Below are 25,369 nucleotides of genomic sequence, written 5' to 3' on the forward strand. Positions count from 1 at the left end.
AGCTGCCTGTCAACGTAAGTTGTAACTTATGTTTTATCTCTCCAAATGTTAAAGTAAATTTCAATTCATTTTCATTTTCTCAAGGAAAAAAAATGCATAAAATGTAATAAAATACAATGATGCCCAGAATAATCACAATTCAACTTGGATGTGCAATAGTATATCACTAACATGACGGTCAATTTATGAAAATTTGAATCTAGTGAAAATGTTAGAGAAATAGGGTTTGACTTGATTTGATTTCATTTGAGCTTTTATTTCTGCATTCTTTTTTTTTAATACAAAAGTACAACAGAAAACCAATCGAACAAAGTTGTTGAGTGATATTTGAACAGTGAATATACAGGGAAACAGGTCAATGTTTATGATTTTTTTTTTACCCGTCAAACATAACTTCGTTTGTTTGTTTGTTTGTTTTATTTCCGTCATAAACATACATACAGATATAAAAGACAACATAAGGTACAAGGAAAATGATACATCATGCATAAAATAAAACACACATACGTAGCAAATGAATAGTGTGACACATCATCGACATACAAAAAGAATAGAATGTATGATTATAGAAAGATAACGGCTGGATAGCCCATAATCAGCTGCACTTTTCTGGTGCCGCTGGTCTTCCATGCATGGGGACCAGTAATTCGTAATTTCAGTATGTGTGCATAATTTGTCGATTATCATTGTCATACTTTGTAATATATATATGCTTATGATTGAATCTTTGATCTACTCTGTGTTATGTTTTGTTGAAAGAAGAAATGAAAATGAAAATGAGAATGCAATACAAATGAAGCAAATCTAAGTGTAATAGAAATGGAGGAGAAAATTATCATAAGCAAATACTTCATGAGGGTAATTGCCTTAAAATAATATAACGTAATCAAAGACAATCTAGTCACGATTCACCGAGCAGATACCGAGTGGGGAAACCGATGCGAAATCTTACTTACTTAACTTAAAAGCAAGCTTGCTGCTAAGCGCAGGTACCAGTAGAAATCGAGTGGGATGAGAATGGAAAGGAGTACGGATACAGCTTAGGACCAACGGCATAGCAATAGATGTAGAATGAATGGTATGATACCTTGAGGGGTGTACATCTCTGGCCATCCCAGAACGTCTCCGTTCTTCCGGTTCTCCTCCTCGAGGTAATCAATGAGTGGCCGGAAGTATTTCACCAAATACTCGGCACTCACAGTCCTATCACCCGTCATGGCTTCCATCACATCAGGCCATGGCTCGCTGCTACCTTTCTGCATCATTTCACTGAAATCGTTCAATACGAGAGAACCACAGTAATAATCATATAAATCGGATGTTGGTTTAGTACTTTATGTTGTTACAAGTTGTGCTATGGATTTAACGTCACAGTGTTTTATAAGGTATAGAATTAACTATCTTTTAACATTTGAATTATTTGTTGTGTAATGTGTATTCTATTCTCCCCCTCCACATTATCATTCATTCCTCTATATCATACGTACAATATTCATCGAAACACATAATACATCGCAATATTTCCAGGTGTGTATTTTTGATTATCGTATTCCCACAGCAGAATGAAGTAAAAATAGATGTATATCTCATATTTGAATTAGCCACACAATCCATGAATCCAAGTAGTTCATTCTTATTTTTCACCATGCGTGAAATTCAGACGTTGCCATCTTGATAATGACAGGGTGATGATTTCTGCTGCAAAATTGCCTCTTAACATTATGACTTCTTCTACATCTCGACACTATCAGGTAGAACCAGGGTATCCTCAGTGAATTCACTTTTAAAAGTTTTACACGTGAATCCCTTCTTGCGCTCCAAGACTCAATGAGTGCCTCAATGAAGGAAAACGGGACCATCATGCACCTACATGCACCCATCAGACGAACGCTTTGCAAATACACTGGGATTTTTCTAACTGAAAAAAAAAATAGAACAAAACACATGAATGAATCATGATTGCTTGCGTGTGATTCGAAAAAAAAGTAACTCATTATTCAACATTCACTGCGATTAGTATTCAATGGCATATGTACCATGATAATGCCATAGCCACACTAGTAAAAAAAAACATAGGAGGTCTCAACATCTGGTATGAAAAGGCTAAAGATGATAATTTTGACTACAACGATAATGGAACTCACGACAGCAAGGCACCCGCTTCTTTGGACCCATGGATGTCGCAGGTGTAGAGAGGGCCAGTGTGGTTGGCTGCCTTGCACAAGGCGCCATGGAATTGGAACTGTATGATGTAGCTGAGGAAATACCTATCAGAGGTAGATGTTGAAGAATCACGATAAATATTCTGAAATCTTTGAAGGCTTCCGTGGCGGTAGAACGTTGGGTGGAAGACGACTTTAATAAACGATGCACCACGTATCCTTTCTAGGGTATATATTTGGCCCTGAAAAGGGCCTACCGAGGACTGGGTAGGTCCTTTTCACGCCCAAACACATACCTTGGAAAGAATACGTAGTGCACCGTTAAGCCTTCTTCAACCAGATATAAATATCTGGCCATTAACCACTAGTTTTGCGTTCCTGGGATAAAAACTTACTCCCCCCCCCCCCCTAAAAAAACCCACAGTGAACCAGTCGAAAAGTAATAGCAAAGGAAAGGCATACTAGTATAGTCGTATGACGAGAGCAACATTACTGGCCCTGAGCATGGATATCTATGACGATTCCTACCTGTAGGCCTACATGTACGTTCTATTTTTGATATACATGTATTTTCATATGATCATTGAGATACATTCTTCTTTTTTTCACAACACTGGCAGAAGGAATACATGAAGGCTCGAAACAAGTTTTTCAAGGACCACTTTTAACCGGAGCTCAGTCAATGGCCATATTATCACTAATATTTTGTCAATATTAAATCTTCCGTGTCGACAAGTAAATTAGACTTATCGAATTCTCCTGGGAAGTAAAATCGCATGAGCGGCAATAGCAAATATTAAATAGATGGTGACTGAATAAGGGGAAAACAATCAAGTATTCTGAATATCTCATTAAAACTATAAATAAAAGAAATGAGCCTTCAGCCATGAGAAGTGCAGAGTGTTTTCGAATGTCACACATTTACAAACATCACCTTATGTAAGGAACATTTGCAACTATGTGAAATTTTGCCGCGGGGTCGAAGTCGTCTTCAGTTCGCTTCACCGGTGGTATGATACCCTGGTACCGCAGCCTGAAGGAAAGAATGAAAGAAAACAAATAGTGACTACCCCAAGGGTATATATTTTGAAAATCATCATTATTCTAGTAAACCATCCCGGGCAAAGATGGAAACTATATGCCATCGTTCATGTAGACTTATGAGATCTGCAGCATGGTAAGTAATTGCAGGAAACCCTTGTGTCATTTCGCATTTTCATCTGGTATTTTGCTAGCCATTGATTTCGAGTGTTGTCGGCTGATGATATGTCATAAAAACAAAAAGAGATGCAAGAGTGTATCATGAAATTCGTGAATTAACCTCTGGTACTTCCGTGTCACTTTACAGCATTAGAAATATGACAACACAAGTATCTCCCTTTCTCTCTCTAAGAGCACTTCAAGAAATGACGTCCTCTATCTATTGTTTCTTGCAAAGTCATAATATGTTGCATGTTGTTATTACGTTTAAACACTAAAGCAACCCTTTTTATGGCATTGTTCACTAACAATAACACACTTAACGGAAGATGTGTGGTATAAAAGCAATTCAGTTGCCTTGCCTTAATTTCCACCAGTCTGAGTTGTATCGCGACTCGGGGGTGGATCCGTTGAAGACGCTCCATCGCCATTGGTCAAATAAAATACCCGAAGGGAGGAACGCGATCTTGTACAAGGCGACTCCCATCAAGAAGTTGAGATCGGCCTCTGTAGGAGAAGGGTGACCATGAACAAACGATGAAGCAGATTCATTTCTTTGTTGAATCAAACTAGAAAACCACATTAAAGCATAAATGTCAGTTACAGATGATTAATATTCAATCAGAAACATCTGCAGCTTTCACATAACCTCGAGATGCCAACGGACATGACGAATGACAAAGATGATGACGATGATGATGACGATGATAGCGGGTGATGAAGAAGAAGAAGAAGGAGGAGGAGGAGGAGGAGAAGAAGAAGAAGGAAAAAGGGAAAGATGACGTAGAAAAAGAGATTTGATGGACATTATCAACCAAACTTGGTAACTTTTAAGGGTACTTTCGCGGTTGAAGACAAACATCTCTTTGCAAGCGGTAACTCACCGCGGTCAACCTCAAGGTTTTCTAGAAGACCGACTTTGTGAAGATGTTTAGGTGTAGAGACGGAGAGTGCTAGCACGTCCCCGAGGGCTTCGTGGAAGGCAGCGTTAGCCCCGTTTCGGAATCTCAAGGGAAGATCCTTATACTTCATCTGATATTGGGTGTGTCCCATCTCATGATGAACCGTTATGAAGTCATTCATGTTTACCGTCGTGCACATTTTGATTCTGATTTGGGCAAATAAAAAGACAAACAAACAAGTAAACAGAAGAACACCAAATAGGAAAGCGGCTTGATCATTCTCATCATAGTGTGAAATGCAAGTAATTTCACCGTAAGCACAAGAGTGAGATGTATTGTGTTTTACAATCTCACATCGATAGGGATACTCTATGTGCGTGGCAGTTCGTTACAATCGGCCATGCATTGTGCACGCACAGCCACACACACCACACAATACGGTCATGTGTAACATAACATTATAGTTTATGAAGCACCTGTACATCCCCTTTTACAAAGCATTATAACACAATGATCATTATTGTACTAACATAACATTAGTGGCAAATTACAATTAATAGAAGGTAGACTAGGCACGAGTATAGTGAAAAATTTTCAGGTGATATCAGTGAAATTAATGATTTAAAAAAAAACTTCTCCAAATGGTGTGTCATGAATGCATTTGGATGGAATGAATTCGTTTGCAAAAGATTTCGAAATTTCTGATAAAATGCAGAAAATGAACAATCACCAAAACACTGTCTTGTGTGCTGACATGAAAGAATGATTTTCATGATAGGCGATTTGACTTCAGAAAATACCGTAGAAAGAGGTGATCGAATGAGGAACATACAAAGTTCCAGACAGCCAGAATCTTATTCGTAAATAGTACAAATGAATAGCAAACAAATATCGGGAACAGATATTGCAAACTCTCGTCTAGTATGAGAACCAACACTTTCTCACGCAAGGTATATGATTATATTGCATTTCGATGTATCACATTAGAAGGTTCTGAATGGCGGAAGATGAGAGCCCTTATGAGAAATTTACGTTTTACCAATCTTATTTTTGTATTCAGATTGAAATCATATATCATTATCATTTTTACTGTATTTTTGTTCATTACTTTGTATGCATAACATATTGTGTTGTTCTTTGGCAAGGGCCCTTTGAAAATCAGTTCTGTAACTGAAAGGGCTACCCTGTGAAAATAAAAGAGAATGAATGAATGAATGAATGAATGAATGAATGAATGAATGAATAAATGAATAAATAGAAATATAAATAAATAATATTCGACAAGTAATCAATACACAGGTAAAGTGGAAGCGCGGATGTAAATTTCCCAGAGTTTGTTCATCACGTTCCTTGGCTGCGCTGAACTAACCTGAAGTCCCGCTGATTATCAAAATCCCAAGCGGAGGGGTGGCAGTTGACGTTCCGCCCGTCCGATGGTCGGACCAACATGGAGTCGTTCCAGAAAGAAGCAGGCAGCGGATCAAGCCCCAGAGAAATGAAAAATTCTTCGGCCATTTTGTACATCTTGATTACCGTATAATTCTGCATCGTCATGTTGAAACGCGATATACGCCGTTAAAAAAAAAAGGGGGGGTAGGAAAAAGTAAGGATGGAATAAATAGACTAAAGTATGAAAAGAATAGAGAAAGATGTACAACAAATGCAGTCAAAGGAAAACTGACCAGAAATGAAAATATTTGTCAGTGAAAAATTGAGTAAAGAAAATGAGATTCCATCGGGATTCCAACCCGAGGTCTCAAGATTGCTAGGCCGATAGAAAAGAATAGTACAAGTACAGTGTTCGTCCAAGAAGCCCTTAATTTTCGTGTGGTCAGAAACTGTTGTAGCGTGTGTGTGTGTGTGTATGTGTGACACACACATACGCACACGCACACGCACACACACACACACACACTTAACCTGATACAAATTTGGGGTAAATCCGAGGGATCACACAAGTGATGCAGTTTTTCTTTTTAATATGTAATAAACGCAAACAAAGGGGCACTGACCGGAAGTGTATATATTAATTGATCAGTGAAAAATTGAGCAAAGGAGATGGGCTTCAGAAGAATATAGAATGTCATTATACAATAAAACATTAATAAAATTCATATAAAAGCGGGAAATAGACGATAAATGACCGTTCATCGGTACAGAAAAGTAATATGAATCTCACAGTACATCTAGTCAGTTATTGATACTGATGCTCATAGTTTATGTTGTGTATGTATGTAGGCCCTTTAATTATTTTGAGGTTTTTCCAAGACAAGCCGAAAACCTATGAATACAATTTCACATGAAACAATAATCAAATAAATAGATTTGTATGCTGTTTACCTGCTTTACCATGGTTCTGGTCAATTCTTCGAAATCCACTCGAGTCTGGTTCGGAAATGGCTCACAAATGTCGCTCAGGTAAGACCAAGTCTGAGACCACATGTGACCTGCGGAGTGACGTAACAAAGATTACTTTCATATTTGGCAACAAGGACACAATCTATGCAATTATCACGACACTCAATTGAGTCCGAGAGAATGAATCTGAATATGCGCAAATTTCCAGGTATCAAGGTTTGGCAAGGAATAATCTAGTGGCAGCGTTTTATAAATTTTATAAAATTACTCTTCAGGGGCATTTTGTACAAGAAAAAAAAAAGAATCCTCGAATTTCCTTGTCTTAAATGTTGTCGTACTGAGATAGAAAGTCTTTGCACCTCCCTGGTTTATAACCGACTGTCGTATCGGGGAAACTTCATTCCACTTTTGAATCCACTTTGTATAAATCAGTTAAGAAGAAGAACAACAACAAAAACAAAGGCGAACGGTAAAGCTGGTATCTCACTGAGCGGCGAACGTTTGCGAACGTAGCGAATTGAGATTCGCCAACTTTTCTGACGAATGTTTGCGAAAAATCAAGGTTCGCTTCTGCTATTAGCGACAGTTAGCGACTTTTAGCGATGTTTAGCGACAATTAGCGACACTTGAGCGAATGTTTGCGAAAGTGTTTGCGAAACACAGGTGGCGACTATTAGCGACTGGTAGCAAATGTTAGCGACAGTTTTGCAAATATTAGCAACTGTTTGCAAATCCCTTGCGAAAATTTGCGAATGTTCTGGGACCTGAAATAGTACCAGGCGATTATGTATAGTAAGCAAATAATCAACGTTGGTGAAGGTGATGGGACAAACTATCACTTCCGAGGCGATCTGGATGTAGCTATCTTTCCGAAGCGCAGCCAAGAAGAGGCTCAACGTGCTGCTATCCTTGAAGAGCTGCTTTGCCTGGCTGCTGCTACAGCTATCATGCAGCTTAAGAGAAAGAAGATGAAGAAAAACAAGAAAGGAGGAAGAAAAGAAAGACTGTTTGGGTCAGAGAGTGGTCGTTGCAGAGGACAGGCTTTGGTCAATATTAAAAGCCTTTGCAGCAATTACATTATGGAGATGTCAAGAGCTTCAAGAACTTTTCGAGTTGAACCATGCCTGTTTCAGGAGCTTTTATATGGGAACCATATGGTTACTTGTTCGCTAGCAGTGGCGAATCAAATAAAATGTTTAGCGACACCGTATTACGACCGTTTGCGAATTCTTACGAGTGTTTTGCGAATGTTTGCAACTGTTGGCGAAAATACAAATTCGCAAAGAAATTTTGAACATGTTCGAAATTTCTTTGCGACAAGAAAAATTGGTTGCGAGAATAAAAACCGTTTGCGAACTGTTAACGAACCTTTTGCAACCCTTTACGAACCCTGGCGAAATCCCAAATTCGCTACGTTCGCAAACGTTCGCCGCTCAGTGAGAAACCCCCTTTAAGTTTTGATGCCAGTCAGGAGGAAACCTTGATAGAAAATGACTTCAGCATTTCTTACATAATCTTACGACGTCATCATTGTGACCAATACAAATGTTTCTTTCAAACGTATGTGAAAGCCTGAAATCAATAAGTTTTAATCATCTTTAATTGTTCAGTTTTGTTTGCTTCATGTCACTTTTTTTCCCAAAGTAAGTTTGGATCCAATCTCACCTTTAGGGACTTTGGCATATTTGTGTTTATCTGTATGTATGTATGTATGTATGTGTGTGTATGTGTGTGTGTGTGCACTTTGAAAAAAAAGGAAGAAGATGAATTAATTTCATATTAGATTTAATCAAATGAGAGCTATTCAAATCCAACTAAACACACATGAGAATATATGGCATACCCAAAATATGTGCCGGTATTGGTCCCCGGAGGTTGATGTACCTCGGTCCGTAGAGGTTGTAGAGCTTTCTCCTCACGTACGCGTGAAGGCTTAGGTAGAGGGGCTCCAGCTGATGGTAGAGATCATCCACCATCTCGGCCAGGCTGGGAATCGACTCGACCTCATACCTTCCTCGCCAAGCCTCCCCACTGTCAGTAAAGCCTGCCGTTAATGAGAAATGGATTCCACGTGTGTCGTGATTTCATCTGCGATTACGTCATTTTAATGCTAATAAGATGTGTTGTCAATACATTGTATTGTCAAAGTATTCATCACATCATATCAAACCCGATCAACATCAACGCGTCAATGGCATAAAAACATAGGGCGTATACGGAATCATGACATTTTGGTCGATCAGCTGTACACATATTTATGGTAACCAGAAGAATCATTATCATGGCCCCGCTTGCACGTTTTCTTAAATAATACTCACGTCAAGTTTTTAGAAACGTGAGCTAAACCTTTATCTTTAAGAGTGTTTAAGTCACAGTCTTCATGAAAGGATAGCATTATTTACTAAACCCAGAACATCTCGTTATTATTGACCTGTTACTTATCGACTATACCAAACTCTCCCTTTCAATCGATAAGAACTGGTTCTGAAATTGTACACTTCTGCTTCACCTATGTATAGATATGAGGGAGAATAATGAAAGGGGATGTCTAACCTCTTACATGTTTACACAGCTGATTTTTCACAGGTCCTGTGACTAAGTATTAATCCTAAGATCTTCCATACCGTTCGCCCTAGCAATTTTGTTCTTGATCTGCACATATTTCACAAAGTCAGCCCGGGCCGGCGCTCCGACTTCGTCTCTCCAAGAATCCCATGCCCAGAACAACTCGTCATAGTCTCTTGACCTTTCCATGATAGTTTTCAGATCTGGAAAAAAAAACAACAAAACAAGCAAACATAGAATGTAAGGGAGACAGTACAAAAATGTTATGTGCAAAAAAATAATTTTAATACAGATGTCTAGACTAAATTTGCCCACAAAGCTCACGCGACCTATAACTATCATTTGCCTTGAATGAAAGTAAAAGCTAAAACAAAACAAAAAACACAAAAAGATAATACAACAAATAATACACAATGAAATGTTGCCTAAAAATAAACTCAGGCATTAAAAAACAGGCATAAACATTCTGTTGGCAGCAAGAGGAACAACTTCACTGTTTAAAACCAAGGTGATTTAATTATGTTCATACCTGGATCAAGAGGGTAGCAAGTTCCGTCTTTCTTGCACGGCTTTCCGCTGGAATAACGCCCTATCATAGTAGACAGTAACTCCAGGTACTGTTAGAAAGAATTTATAAATAAACGAGTTAGAACAGATATTCTCTCTTTAGAAATGTTAATAGAGTGATTATTGAAGCATTTAGATTTTATCAAGCAACTCTTTAAAAAGATGACATCAAGTAAAGAAAATTTGTGAAAGAGACAGCACTTTCGGGAACAGAAAAAAATAAACAAACTTTCTTTCCTGTACGGGATAGCCTTGCACCTATTTGAACCTCTGTCGTGAAACTACTTTTAACATTCAAAAAGTTTCTCTGAATTTGCACTTTTCTCGTCTCGCCTCGTCTTTGAGCTCAGCTAGGTGCACAAAGCTTTGATTAAGGCCGTGTCACACCATTCCGTGCAAGCTACGTGGGCTTGTGGCGAGGAGGTAGTTTCCAGCACGTAGAAGATTTTCAGCGGGTGAACAAGAATGTTTGCAATTTTCATTCATGCCTTGTCATACCGTACGGGGGAACTTCTGCGGCTTGACTTGCGGGGAAACAAATTTACTCCCCGAAACTCTCCGCAGTTGGTCCGCACCTGACAGTATCTAGCGCGTAGTTGCCCGGAGGTGCCCACGCAAGTCCGATTTAACCGCAGCCAAGTTTTGAGCATGACCAAAACTTTTTCAGGGTGAGTGGCGGGAATGCCCGTAGAGGTCCCACGCGACTGGTACAAAGGTCACACAGTATATTCGCAAGTATAACGCGTCCAGCAAGTAAAGGCCACCGCACACTTCACGATCAGACTGGTCTTAAAGTCTTAAGCCAAGCTGGGTCTTAAGACCAGTCGTACGACCGGACACCGCACACTATACGACCCGACTGTAAAGCGCGCGCAGTGCGCACTGTGTGCGCTTGCATTTTACTGCATTGTGAATGGCTGAAAGCCTACGACCAGTCGCAGAAATTCAACATGTCAAATCCCTACGACTGGCGCTAAGACCCAGTCGTACGACTAGAAAATGGCAAAACTGTGACGTCACATTTATAGTCTTAAGGTCTTAAGACCGGTGAATTGGGGCAAAATCGTGTAGTGTGCGGCGGGCTTAAGACACATGCGCTGACTCGCACAAATCCTTTTCCGCCCTCAGGAATGTCCGGTATGCTAGAAAATCCATACACGTAACAAGCCCGAGTAGCTTGCCCGGAAAGGTGTGACAGGGTCTAAACACGGTTGCGGGTAAAAAAAAAAAATATGCGTGCGCACCTCCGGGCGACTACTTTTGAGATACATGCTAGGTACTGTCATGTGCGGATCATCTACGGGGACTTCCGGGTAGTCAAAATTATTCTTTGCAAGTCGCACGCAAGGCTGGTGTGACACGGCCTTAAGCTTCACTCATGTATACAAACTTCAACCCTTACACTGTCACTGGTTTATTCGTTTGTTTATTTGTTTGTCTGGTTGTTTAACCTGATAAAAGCAACCAAAGGTGTTGAAAAAATGTAAAATTGGAATGTTGCCCGTTAAGAAGTCGTTAATGAAGATAATAGACCCAATGAACACTTTAGGGCAGGTTGTTTGAGAGCCACTCTTTTTTTAACATTCTTAAAGGCCCACCTTTGTCACACCGTTTCGGGGAAACCTTGCGTGCGACTTGCGAAGAACTACCCGGAGGTCCCCGTATGGATGACCGCACATGACAATACCTAGCACGTATCTCACCCGTAGTCGCCCGGAGGTGCACATGCAATTCCTCTTACCCGCAGCCATATTTATTGAATTGAAATGATTTATTGATATCAACATCGTAGCAGCCAAAGGCAGAATTGTGATGTTTTACAGCAAATGATAAACAAGAATACATCAAAATAGCTTCAAAGAAAAAAAAGAATACAAAAAGTTGAACTACACATAGATATTCATAATAGCTAAAAATGATTATAATAATGATGATAACAAAATCCAGTTTTGTTGTCTCGCCTCCCATTTCTCTCTCCCTCTCTTTCTGTCTATTTATCTCCCTCTCTCTCTCTCTCTCTCTCTCAATATATATATCTCTCTCTCTGTTCTGCCATGGACGTCACTGCCCGTTGGCGATCACTGATGCAGTATGTTTCCGCCATCTCCCTCTATCGTCGCACGAATGCAGCAATGTAGATCCTCTCTCGCCGACTAATCCAGCCATTGCAGAAAGGAAAGTGAGTCGCTGTCGTCCACGTGATCTCTTCCCATTCACAAATCCAGACAGGACTAGATGTTCAGTTTGCCTCTTCCTCACGACATGGCCCCAAAACTGCATCTGGCATTTCCTGATGGTCGAGAGCAGCTCACGTTCAGCCGACACCATTTCTAGTACTTCTGTGTTTGATTTTCTTTCCGTCCATGATATTTTCAACATTCGCCTGTAGCACCACATCTCGAAACTTTCTATTCTGTGTCTCATCGGCTTATTAACTGTCCATGTCTCGGCGCCGTATGTCATAGCTGACCATAATGTATGTCTTCAAGAACCGTTTCCTTGTGGCGATGGACAATTTGCGGTTCGTCATCACCTTGCGCATGTTCTGAAACGCTGTCTTTCCAATGCCAATTTCTTGTACTGAGCGGCTGTCTGAAGTCAGCAGGCTACCGAGGTAATTGAAAGATGACACCTGCTTCAGCTCTTGTCCATTTATCATTATCAAACATCGAGGTGGCTGCGCAGCTTTGCTGAAGACCATGGTTACTGATTTCGCGATGTTAATCGATAGCCCCTTTTCCTCGCTTGCTCTGGAGACAACATCCATCAATCCCTGCAACTTCTCTGCACTGTCAGCTAGAATCACCGTGTCATCGGCGTACCTCATGTTTGTGAGTTGACTGCCTCCGATTGCAAAGCCAGGTAATTCGTCCAATTGTCGCATAATTGACTCTGTGTATAAGTTGAACATGTATGGCGAACCAACACATCTTTGTCGCACACCTGGCTCAATATCCTGCCAATCACCAACTTCTCCATCATGCTGTACCGCAGCTGATTGCCTCCAGTACAGGTCTGCCAACAACATTTTATCTTCGTCATCAATGTCTAGCTTGTCGAGTGTCTTGAACAATTCTTCATGTTTAACCTTATCAAACGCCTTCGTGTAGTCGATAATACATACATACAGATGTTGATGCTTCTCTATAGCTCTTTCTGCCAAGCGGCGAATGACGAAGATCGCATTCCGTGTTCCTCTGTCTGGAACAAATCCATATTGCTGCTGTGAAATCTCATTGCGTGTTCGACCTATTATCCGGTTTATTAGCAAACGAACAAGAATCTTGGTTAGATGGCTCATCAAACTGATGGTTCGGTGTTCCTCACATTTGGTAGTTCCTGCTTTCTTCGGTAGAGCAATGAAGATTGATCTACACCAGTCGTCTGGTATATGTCCTTCCCGATATACTGCGTTCATCATTTCTGTGACTGTGTCAAGGATTTCGTCTTCTGATGCTTGTATCATCTCTACCAGTATACCATCCGGTCCTGCAACCTTTCCGGAAGCGCTCTTCCATATCGCATGTCTGACCTCATCTTTGGTGAATTCCAGCATCCGACGTTCTCCTGCATTGTCATCCCCATATGTAGGCTGCGGACCTCTATTGTCAGAGAAAAATTGGACTATGTACTCTCTCCATCTGTCTGAAATTGCTGTTTTTTCCATCAAAATTTCACCGCTGTTATCTCGCAGGCAACCGCCGGCAGCTGACCTTTTCCGCTTTCCAGTCACTTTCTGGATGGAGCTGTGCATGTCGTTATACTTCTTCTCTTCTTCCAGTTTCTGGATGTGATCACATTGTGCGTTCAAAAATTCCTCCTTTGCCCTTCGACACTCGTATCGCACTTCCAGCTGTTTGTACAACACAGCATCATGTGTTTGTTTTTTTTTTGTTTTTTTGTTTTTGCTTTTCTTCTCTGATCCATTAGTTGAAGGATATCGACAGTCATCCATTTCTGCTTTGCCTGTCTCGGCTGCTCAGGTATTACCTATTCCGCTGCTTGTACCAAAGCTTCTGTCAGCCTCATGTTCAATATCTCAGCCTCATCTGATGTCGACTCCTTGTTCAGCAGTTCTCCCACACGCTTTCTATATTGATCAGCCACCGCCGGGTCCGTTCTTAATAGATCAAATCGACGTCTTGGCTTTCGAGATGGATTCCTCTTCGCAGGCCGGTTGATCTTTAACCGTAGATTGCAAATCACTGGAACATGATCACTCCCGCAGTCTGCCCCGGGGTATGTCTTCGTTGCTGTAATCCAGCTATGAAAACGACGGTTGATGGTGATATAATCTATTTGGTTACGCACTCCATCTCCTGGACTGCACCATGTGTATAGGCGGCGTTTCGGCTGTTTGAACCAAGTGTTCTTAATCACTTGTTGATGTACCATACACCACTGAATCCATCGCTCACCACGTTCGTTCCTCTCTCCCAGCCCATAGGGACCCAACACATCGTGCTCGCACGTGGTTCCATCTCTACCATGTCCAACTTTGGCGTTCATATCCCCCATGACGATATTTAGTTCACCTGGCTTGCACTGCCGATATGCCTCCTCGACGCTTTCGTAGAATTCTTCGATTTCATCTTCTGTACACGCGCTGGTAGGTGCATAAAGCTGGATGATATTACAATTGAATGGCTTGGAGTTCACTTTCAAGACGATCACCCTTTCTGAAACGGCGTAGAATCCGGCCATTGCAGACGCAATCTCATTTGACATCAATATCCCGACTCCATTTATACGTGCCTTTCTGTTTCCCGAGTAGACCATGGTGTACCCGTCCACCTTTATTCAATATAAAGGTGGACGGGTATATACTATTCATTGATATTAAATACCATCGATATCTATGTCAGATTTACATCACTGAATATCACCCCATATGGTAACTCTTCTAATGCTTGCATCAAATATGTATAACAATACAAGATATTTTCTATATATATATACATAGTCATAAATATCTTATAATTTTGGATGCTTCAAAAAGATACACAACCCATGATCCAATTCAGTTACAAAAACTCAAAGGTGTGAAATAACAAACAAAAAGAAATCAAAAGAATACCATTTTTAGAAAACAAAATCATCACCCGTGTATATCTATTAGTTACACACAAAAAAATATATAGTCTACATAGAAAATAAGCATCATAAATATTCACTTCTATTTCCTTCAATATCCTGTAATATCATCAAATTGAGATCCAATTCAAAATTATAAAACATACAACATTCTTTTAGACACACACAAGTATATACAAAACTGATTAAGATAAATAAAACAGATAAAGAGACTTCACTATGATCATACTCATACAAGAGATTTGCTGAGATCAAAGAGAAAGAGAAAAAAAAACCGAGGGGAGAAAGAAAAAGAAGAAGCAAATAAAAAAATTGAAATTCAGGCAGTATTTTATCCTTATTATCAAATACACTCAAATCAATACATAACTATGAAGATCAATATTGTTGGTATGGGTAGCCCTCCCGTGAAATCCATAACATATCATAACATATAATAACATAACATAACATAACACAACATAACATACATGTGTAATCTTACGCATAGAAAACTCTTGCAGAATTCAAAATGCGTGTGAAGTGTGGTATCGGACTGTTTCTGAATCTACATCGTACTTGTCCTACACCGAGGCTTTGATCGTTGGGTGCCGCTCCTAGTGTTGTGATCATGAGCTTTCATGGGTAGTAGGAGATGATGCAGTTTTAGATGTTGGGCGTTGCAATGATTGGGCAAAAGTCGTACATAGCTGCTGTCGGCCGTCGGCCAAAGATGACAGGTTGCACTTTACCAACGATTCAGAATATCGGGTATATGTGTTCCCGAGAATGATCTGCTCAATAACCTGGCGTTGCCGCTTTGTAAGACCACTAGACCACACTGGAACGGCGTACTGCAACTCTGGTCTCACAATAGTGACGTATACCGCAACGAGGTCACAGACAGAGGTGCCGTGATGTTTCAGCGTGCGTAGGACATACAGATGGCTATTTGCTCGTTTCACTATGTACTCCACTTGTGCATTCCACTTGGAGTCGTCCTGTACGAAAACTCCTAGGAGTTTGACTGCCTTGCTATTGCGCAGCGTCACATCGTCTAACATGAGGGTGTTTGGCTCACAGTTGCTCCTTCCAAAGCACACATCCATGGTGACACATTTTTCGGGGTTGAGTCAGGTTTGTTGCAGACCACTCTTGCAATGTTTGGAGTGCTGAAGAAAGATGTGATTCGGCGTTAGCTGCTCGTGTTTCTACCAGAAACATACTTGAAACGTCGAACATGTCTATCGAGGTTGTCGTTTTCGTCGATGTCGGCTGCAGCATCGTTCGTTGACAAGGACGATGAATAGAACAGGACCTAATTTGGTTCCTTGCTGTACGCTGGCAATGGGTTCACGCCACTGACACATCTTTCCTTGTATTTCACCCTTTGACGGCGACACGACAGGAAATCTGTTATCCATTATACGTATCCGTGGGAAACATTCATGTTCAGCAGTTTTGCGATCGAAGGCCTTCGAAAAGTCGGTCACGAGTATCGTCGATGCTGTGGCGGGTTTATCTGCATGGCTGTGGAGCATACAACATCAACAAGGTAACGTGAAGTTGAGGCTCCTTTTAGGTTTCCGTACTGGGCTGGGTCTAATCGATTGATCATAGAGCGTAGTACATCCTTAGCGATGGAGTGGTCTGTGAGGGCCACGGTGCGGAGGTTGTGGATGGTGGCTGGAGATGACTTTGGCACAGGAGTCACATTCTCCTGCTTCCATAGCATTGGCCCTGTCACACCTTTCCGGGCAAGCTACGCGGGCTTGTTGTGTGTGGGGATTTTCCAGCATGCCGTACAATTTCTGAGGGTGGACAAGGATTTGGGCGAGTTTTGCATGTGTCTTACTTGCTGGACGCGTTCTACTTCAGTTCTACTTGCGGGTATTCTGTGTGACCTGCATGCCAGGCACGTGGGGGCTGACAAATCAGTGACGGAATTCCTCTGAAGGAATAGCAGAAGTCCCACAGAATGTCATTATCTTGGCCGCATACGGGGATTGCGAAGTATACCTGCGTGGGAGTTGCCTGCGAGGTGCTGCCGCTAAGGGCCTCCTACTGGCGTTCTGCGTAGACCTCTGTGAGCAATCCGCGTGACTCACCCGGAAAAAAGTTTTGGTCATGCTCAAAACTTGGCTGCGGGTAAATCGGACTTGCGTGCGCACCTCCGGGCAACTATGAGCGAGATACGCGCTAGGTACTGTCAGGTGCGGACCAACTGCCGAGAGCTCCGGGTAGTAAATTTGTTTCCCTGCATGTCAACCCGCAGAACTTCCCGAGATACGGCATGACAAGACCTTGAACATGCTCAAAACTTGTCCCGAGTGAGTCGCGGGGGTTCGCTCTCAGAGGTACACTCAGAACACCAGTAGGAGACCCTTACCGGCAGCACCTCGCAGGCAACTCCAACGCAGGTACTTCGCAGTACCTGTAAGTCGCTCGTAGCCAAAAATGGATCGGTTTCAAAGCTCTCACGCAGGTCACACGGACTACACCCAAGCAGAAGATAAATAGCACGCGTCTAACAGGTAAGGCACAAGAGCGAAACTCGCAAACATTCTTGTCCGCCCGCAGAAAATTCTCCTTCGTGCTGGAAAATCCCTACTCGCAATATGCCCGCGTAGCTTGCCCGGAAAGGTGTGACACGGCCTTAAGGGAATCATCCACTCTATGCTTGCCTGTAAGCTTATGTGGGTTCTAGTGTTCAATACAGTATGACGACATAACTTTAACATTGAGCGAAATCAAACAATGATATTGTTTCTCATGTAAATGTTACATCACTATAATCACGCATGTCCTTCAAGTTCTGTGCGTCAGAAGTATCGATAATTTCGAAAATCTATTATCATCTTAACACTGTCCAAAGAAACATTCTTCTTTTCATGACCATCCTTACTTTGACCTCCATTGTGAACGTAATAGATAATTAATTAAAATCAGCAAGGGTCTTTTTATTCCATTTTATTTATTTCTTCTGTAAAAAAAAATCAAACGAATATCGTTTACACTATGATCGCAGTGGCCATGGCAGCCCCGTCTGCCTAGAGTTTTGTTTGGTCTTGCTAAGACTTCTCACGGCCTGTCGCGGTATTCGTGAAGAGTCGTATGGGAAAGGAGCTCAAAAGAATGTCGTGCAGTTCGGTCCGCGGTCTACCAAGGATTCCATTTCGTTTTCTCTCGGCTCAGCTCAACGGTCTGATGGAGTATCTCAGGTCTGACACGATTGTACGGTCTACTACGGTCTGTGACGGTCTCGTATGGTCTGCCCCAACCGGATATCGATGATACGCTGCACTTTTAAAGTTCTATAGCAAAGTAGACTGTCGTGTGCAGGTACCAGGGAAGTGGAAAACGAATTTCTCTCTGGATGTACATAACAAGTGGTTGATAACGTGGCAGTTTGTTTTAGAAAGGTAGAGAACAGAAATACATGTACGATTGAATAAGTAGTCTGTTACAAGACCGGAGCTCGACCTTCATGGACCTACAGTAACGAACCATTATCATGACCCTCGTAACTCCGCCGTGTCATGATACGAATAATCCCGACTCGGCTAAACATTAGCCGTATCAGACAGTTATGGGCCGTTTTGGACTGAGATTAACTGATCTCGAATACGACGATTACTAAATCCGTAAAGTTATGTCAGTAATGGTCCGAGATGGTCTGACAAAGATCTGACCATGGGAACCTCGAACGGGGAACTGAGGGTTAGATACCAATCTCTCAATCTCTGAGCCAAAGTTGCTCCAATCATCATAGTCATCATTACCACATTATCGCGTCATCTGTTATCCTTATTACCAGTATTTTTGTGATTGTATCATTATTTTGTCGAATCACCATTATCATCATCACTGTCATCACCATCACTATATCTCTTATAATGATATTTACCCCCTTGTATTCCTCTTCGTTGTTTAGCGCTGACCCGCCTTTGTAGGTGAGAGAAGAGAGACGTTTCTTTGTGAGCTTCGAGAATTCGGTGTCGTCGAAAACCAAAGCCCGAAGACGCATCTCGGCGGAGAAGTGTGATGTCCTCAGCCGTGCCTCAACCTAACAGAATTATGGAAAATAAATGAATGAATACAATCACAAACTAACGACAATAAACATGATAATATTTTGCTAAGATACAGATAAAGATGTGCAATGCTATAGACATGTTTCATTCTCGTGGTCGGTAAGTGTAGTCTGCACCGCTGAGCAAGGATTTACGTCACTCATAGGCAGTATGTTCCACATGGGGGGAGGGGGGGGGGGTCATCCCACGAGACCGACACCCACGGGTCATATAGTCCACGAGTCATACAGCCCATGAATTCGACACTAGGAAAATGAAGCACATGAGTTCGACCCTAGGTAAACCAAGATACAAGTTTTCTCAGGAGTATCTCGCTACCACGACTAGCCGGTCGGAGTAAATTGCCCGTGCGGACAAGCCCTCGGAGTATCTCTGAACTTACATACCTTACTACCTAGGTAAAACTTCCGGAGTCAAATCACAATGTTGGCATTTTGCGAGTACATGTGGGCGTGCAGTACAATTCGAACGGAGCCGATCGCGACAAAGAAGCTATGGAATATTATAGATATATTATTATTATAGATATATTATTATTAATATTATATACGCTGATCCCCGCAAAGGCCGTTGTGAATTGTTTCTTCCCACGACCGTCGTGTGGACACAGGATCGTGGTAAGATAAGTATAGATTTTAATTTTCATTGCTGCGCCATAAAATTTTACTCCGACTAGAAATACGTCTGAAAATGGCTGAGGTCGTGGTGAGTTCCTCCGACCGGAGGAAGTTACCACGACCTTGTTCAGACGGGCACTATACTCTGACGCTTCCTCCGAAGTTACTCCGACCAAAACTGCCCTCGTCTGAACATAGCTATTATGTTAAGAGTTAATAATAGCCATGTTCAGACGTATTTCTAGTCGGAATAAAAATTTATGGCACGGCAATTAAAATTCAAATTCATGCATATCTTACCACGACCCTTGTGTCCACACGACGGTCGTGGGAAGAAACTCCGAGCAATTTAAATGCGAGGGTCGGTGTAACTTCCGGAAGTGGTAGCTCCGCGCCCGTCGACCATGCGATTGTTTTTTACCAGTGGCATTTGTCTTCTCCATTCTTGTTGATGGAAATTTCTGCATGAGCGCTATCTTCTTCGTCGCGATCGACTAGGCTAGAATAGATTTGCACTACATGCGCACGTGTAGTCGCAAAATGTCAACATTGCGATTTGACCCAGGAAGTTTTTCCTAGGTCGTAAGGTATGTAAGTTCATAGATATTCCGAGGGCTTGTCCGCACGGGCAATTTACTCCGACCGGCTATAGACCGGGGGCCCAGAGGATTTATTCAGCTGAAAAGGGTCACACTTTTTGATGGTCTCATCATATAAGGATGTGGTCAAGGGTCAATAAGATGAATTGCTGGCAAGTCACATCCTGTACCGTAAGCCTTGGGGCCACAAAAAGAGGCCCCGAAAATGGATTTATTCAGCCGAAGGGGGTCATGGACAAAAGTTATTGGATATTGTTCCTTTGGGTGTACTTATGAAAACAGCAATGCCAGCTATTTTATCCTGTATGGGGCCCCAGACAGTAGCCCCAAAGTGCCCCACCCCCAATAGGCCCTACGTAAACACACACACACACGCACACACACATTGACTTTATTCAGCTGATAAGAGTAACGGCTAATTTCTTTTGCAATGAAAGTAATACCCATCAGATATCCAAAACACCAAAGCCAGCTACTTTATCCTGTACGGGGTCCCAGACAGTAGCCCCAAAGTGCCCCCATACACACACACACACACACACACACACACTAGTTTCATTCAGCTGAAAAGGGTCACGGCTAATTTCTTTTGCAATGGAAGTAGTACCCATCGGATATCCAAAATACCAAAGTCAGATATTTTATATTGCACGGGGCCCCAGACAGTAGCTCCAAAGTGATTTGCTTTTTTCTCTTCTTTGTCTTCATCTCTTCTTCTTCTTAAATATGCGCTCCTTCGTCTTCATTTTCGCGACAACGACAACGTCCTCCTCATCATCATCAGTTTTGCTGTTCTGGCAAACATTTTCCAGCGTATCGGTTACGTTCGATTTTAGAGCGGCGAGAGCGGAAGACATGCGTAATTGAGTCTGGGAAAGCGTAGGAACAGCGTAGCTAAATCGGCCAACAGCGTTATCGAAGCAGGAATGAAGCGTCGTAGGAACAAGCCTTGATTTTATACGAGAGTAGAGAACTTAGTGAGAGCGTCGTTAAAGCGGGAAGGTCGTGCTGATTTGATCAAGAAAGCGGCGCAGCAGCGGGACCACGTCGGTGTCTAGTTTAGACTACTTCCCGGTCTTGTGCCGCTGTTACACGGTCAGAAAAACCTGGAATTGTTACACTCTTCCCGCGGTATTTACACTGTCACTGCTCTCCCCCCGTTTGAGCTACGATTCAAAATAGGTCAATCTTGATGGGGAGATGGGGAAGAAATTTTGAACCAGTTCAAAATTTCTTCCCGATCTGTAAAATTGCCAGATCCAACCCCATCACCCAAACGCTGCTGCTACGATGCTCCCGGTCCCCGTACACTTTTGCCGCTCTCTCCCGATCTGACAGATTGAATAGATCGGGATGCAGATCTTGATAGTGGAATTACATGTGGGGACACTTTAGGAACACTCCGTGGAGCCCCGTACAGCTATAACTGGTTTCGGTGTTTTTGATACCTCGTTGAGTACTGCTTCCATTGCAAAAGAAATCATAGCAGTGATTCTTTTCACTTACAATAAAATAATACGGGAACACTTTCCAGCTACTGGCTGGGGGCCCTTAAAGAATAAAAATAACTGGATGGGTTTGTGTTTTAGGTATCTCAGCTGTTAAATCCACTGCCAAGGAAAATAGGCATACATGACTCTTTTCACCTAAAAACGCTTAATTCATATGGGGTGGGAATAATGGGGCTATACCTGTCAAGGGCCCTGCATCCGGGCCAATTTCGCACCTCTTTTAATCCAATTCTTTAATGCTGAATTAGATTTAGCAAAAGTTTCGCCTAGATGATAGGGTAGTTTAATGTCATGATCTCTTCATTCAAATTCCTTTTGAAACATTCACATTACCTCTAACCTTATTCTATATAACACTTTTTCAACTGAAATTCATATGACAAGCACCATTCCACTATCCGTTCATTCATAAATTCATAATGATATAGTCACGTGATCACATGCTGCGCTCGTTCATTCACATTGATTTCTGGGTATCTAATTTAACATGTTCTGCAGTCAATTAAACAGATATGTTCATGCTTGACCTCTTTCCTTGTTTTCTTTCATCGTAGCTATTGTTTTGTAAGCATCATAACATTTCATGTTTTCGTATTCGTTTAAGAAACTTTGACTACAGTTTTTTTTAAACGTGCTTATTGAATCCGAAGAAGTAAGAAGCCACAAATTATCTGGCCGTTACGAGCGGTCGGCCAGTTCCAGGAAGTCAAGGTTATGATCCTCAAAATTTTTTTTTAAAATAATTCTTTCTATATCTTCTAGGAATATACGTCTGTATCTATTGTGCTGTCATGACCATTAAAAAAAAATGAAGTTAATCTTCATTACTGGTACACGTATAGTCCTATATAATGACATGTATGAAAGAGAAGGAGCGTTACAGAACAACCAAATCCAATTATACTAGATAAAAAATATGATACTTTTACTGCTTTATAACAGTAATTTATAGATGAAACAAAAACATATATAGAAAGACACGTTAAAACGTTCTCACCTTTAAAAACAAACAAATAGCATGATGTAAATTTGAATGAAAACATTTGGAATTTGACTGTCTTTCGCGAGATTTAATGACTGAAATACCCTTTTCGGCGAGTCAAGGCGAATTTGAATGAACGTAGGGTACCAGCCAATTTGAATACCCATTTTACGAATTCGAACCTTCTATCAAATGAACCGACAAAAGAGCAAAATTGGCTTGGAAAACCTAACTGGCTTTGATGTTTTGGGTATGTAGTCTACACTGTATGATGTAAACTAAGGCCTACTTTGATTGTAAAAGAAAAACAACTATGACTCTGTTCAGCTAAATGATGTCATAATAATTATGTGGGGGAGGGGCACTTTATGGCTACTGTACCGGGCCCAGCACAGGATGAAATGACTGGTTTTCGTAATATGGTCATGTCGGTTGTGCACTACACAGAAGTATGCTTCCTTTGCAAATTTCTAGGGTGTTTTGCTACTGTAACCTATACAGGACCCCGTATACAGGATAAGATGACTTGCTTTGGTGTTTTTGATATCTCTGTTCAGTAGGCCCTGCTATTTATACGTTACAAAAGAATTTGTAAGACCATTTTCAGCTGATTCACAGTACATGTAGACCTATAATGGATGGGACACTGTGGAGCTACTGTCTGGGGCTCCGTATAGGATAACTGACCTTGGTGTGTTGAATATCTCTGGTACTGCTTCCAGTGCAAAAGAAATTACCCGTGTTTGGGGCTATACTGTCTGCGGCCCCGTACAGGATAAAATAACTGACTTTGGTATTTTGGATATCTCTGATGGGTACTACTTCCATTGCAAAAGAAATTAGCCGTGACCCTTTTCAGCTGAATGAAACTAGTGTGTGTGTGTGTGTGTGTGTGTGTGTGTGCGTGCGTGTATGTGTGTGTATGTGTAAAGGGGGAGGGGGGCGGGGGGGGGGGGAGGGGTTACTCCGACCAAAACTGACTTTGGTATTTTGGATATCTCTGATGGGTACTACTTCCATTGCAAAAAAAAAAAAAAAAAATTAGCCGTGATCCTTTTCGGCTGAATGAAACTAACGTGTGTGTGTATGTGTGTGTGTGTAGGGGCACTTTGGGGCTACTGTCTGGGGCTCCGTACAGGATAAAATAACTGGCTCTAGTGTTTTGGATATATCTGATGAGTATGCCCACTACTTCCGATTGCAAAAGAAAGTAGCCATGACCCTTTTCAGCTGAATAAAATCAATGTGTGTGTGTGGAGGGGGGGGGGGGGAGGGAGAAAGGGAGCAATTTGGGGCTATTGACTGGGGTCCCGTGCAGGATAACATAGCTGGCTTAGGTATTTTGGATATCTCTGATGGGTACTACTTCCATTGCAAAAGAAATTAGCCGTGGCCCTTTTCAGCTGAATGAAACTAAAGTGTGTGTGTGTGTGGGGGGGGGGGGGTGGGGTGGGGGGGGGGGGCACTTTGGGGCTACTGTCTTGGACCCCGTATAGGATTAATAGCTGGCTTTGGTGTTTTGGATATCTCTGATGGGTACTACTTAAATTGCAAAAGAAATTAGCCGTGACCCTTTTCAGCTGAATAAAATCAATGTGTGTACGTGTGTGTGGGGGGGGGGGGGGGGAGGAGGGGGCAATTTGGGGCTACTGTCTGGGGCCCCGTGCAGAATGAAATGACTGGCTTTGGTATTTTGGATATCTCTGATGGGTACTACTTCCATTGCAAAAGAAATTAGCCGTTACCCTCTTTAGCTGAATGAAACTAATGTGTGTGTGTGCCGGGGGGGGGGGGGGTACTTTGATGCTACTGTCCGGGGCCCCGTACAGGATAAAAATATAGCTGGCTTTTGTGATTTGGATATCTTTGATGGGTGCTCCTTCCATTGCAAAAGAAATTAGCAGTGACTCTTTTCAGCTGAATAAAATCAATGTTTTTGTGTGTTTGTACGTAGGGCCTATGGGGGTGGGGCCCTTTGGGGCTACTGTCTGGGGCCCCGTACAGGATAAAATAGCTGGCATTGGTGTTTTGGATATCTCTGATGGGTACTACTTCCATTGCAAAAGAAATTAGCAGTGACCCTTTTCAGCTGAATAACACCATATTTGTGGGGCCCTTTGGGGCTACTGTCTGGGGCCCCGCACAGGATAAAATAGCTGGCATTGCTGTTTTCATGGTAATTACACCCAAAGGAACAATATCCACCAACTTTTGTCCGTGACCCCCTTCGGCTGAATAAATCTATTTTTCGGGGCCCCTTTTTGTGGCCCCTAGGCTTACGGTACAGGATGTGACTTGCCAGCAATTCATTTTATTGACCCTTGGCCACATCCTTATATGATGAGACCATCAAAAAGTGTGACCCTTTTCAGCTGAATAAATCTTCTGGGCCCCCGGTCTACTAGTCGTGGTAGCGAGATAGCGAGCGTGGTAGCGTGGTAGCGAGAAAACTCAGGAGTATCTCGTTCGGAGGAAGAGGTCGTGGTAAGTTCCTCCGACCGGAGGAAGTTACCACGACCTTGTTCAGACGGGCACTACTCCGACCTATCCTCCGAAGTTACTCCGACCAAGCTTCCTCCGACCCTTCCTCCGAAGTTACTCCGACCAAAACTGCCTCCGTTTGAACACAGCTTATGAATCTTCAGATTGCTCAAACAGACGGCGGCATGGAACCACGATCATCAAAGGCACAAGTGCACCTGTGGAATTCTTCTGTGCATCCATATAAAGATTAGTTCT

At 42.0% G+C, this 25,369-nt stretch overlaps 1 protein-coding gene across 1 annotated transcript in view; it reads right to left on the reverse strand.

The window, feature by feature from the left end:
• Positions 1-1,012: 1,012 nt before the first annotated feature.
• LOC139740913 (angiotensin-converting enzyme-like) overlaps positions 1,013-25,369 on the reverse strand; it is a 34,033-nt gene continuing 9,676 nt past the window's right edge. Inside the window, exons 2-12 of the mRNA XM_071651499.1 lie at positions 18,735-18,893; positions 9,717-9,795; positions 9,247-9,390; positions 8,466-8,666; positions 6,605-6,711; positions 5,634-5,806; positions 4,247-4,470; positions 3,725-3,869; positions 3,097-3,195; positions 2,145-2,267; positions 1,013-1,269 (exon numbers count right to left, since the gene is read on the reverse strand). Of these exons, the coding sequence (XP_071507600.1) occupies positions 1,041-1,269; positions 2,145-2,267; positions 3,097-3,195; positions 3,725-3,869; positions 4,247-4,470; positions 5,634-5,806; positions 6,605-6,711; positions 8,466-8,666; positions 9,247-9,390; positions 9,717-9,795; positions 18,735-18,893 (1,683 nt within the window). The 3' untranslated portion in view covers positions 1,013-1,040. The remainder of the gene's footprint in view (positions 1,270-2,144; positions 2,268-3,096; positions 3,196-3,724; positions 3,870-4,246; positions 4,471-5,633; positions 5,807-6,604; positions 6,712-8,465; positions 8,667-9,246; positions 9,391-9,716; positions 9,796-18,734; positions 18,894-25,369) is intronic.

This window comes from Diadema antillarum, unplaced genomic scaffold (genome assembly GCF_040938485.1).
Source record: "Diadema antillarum isolate AM-2024a unplaced genomic scaffold, OU_Dant_1.0 seq00000890_RagTag, whole genome shotgun sequence".
Lineage (NCBI taxonomy): Eukaryota > Metazoa > Echinodermata > Echinoidea > Diadematoida > Diadematidae > Diadema > Diadema antillarum.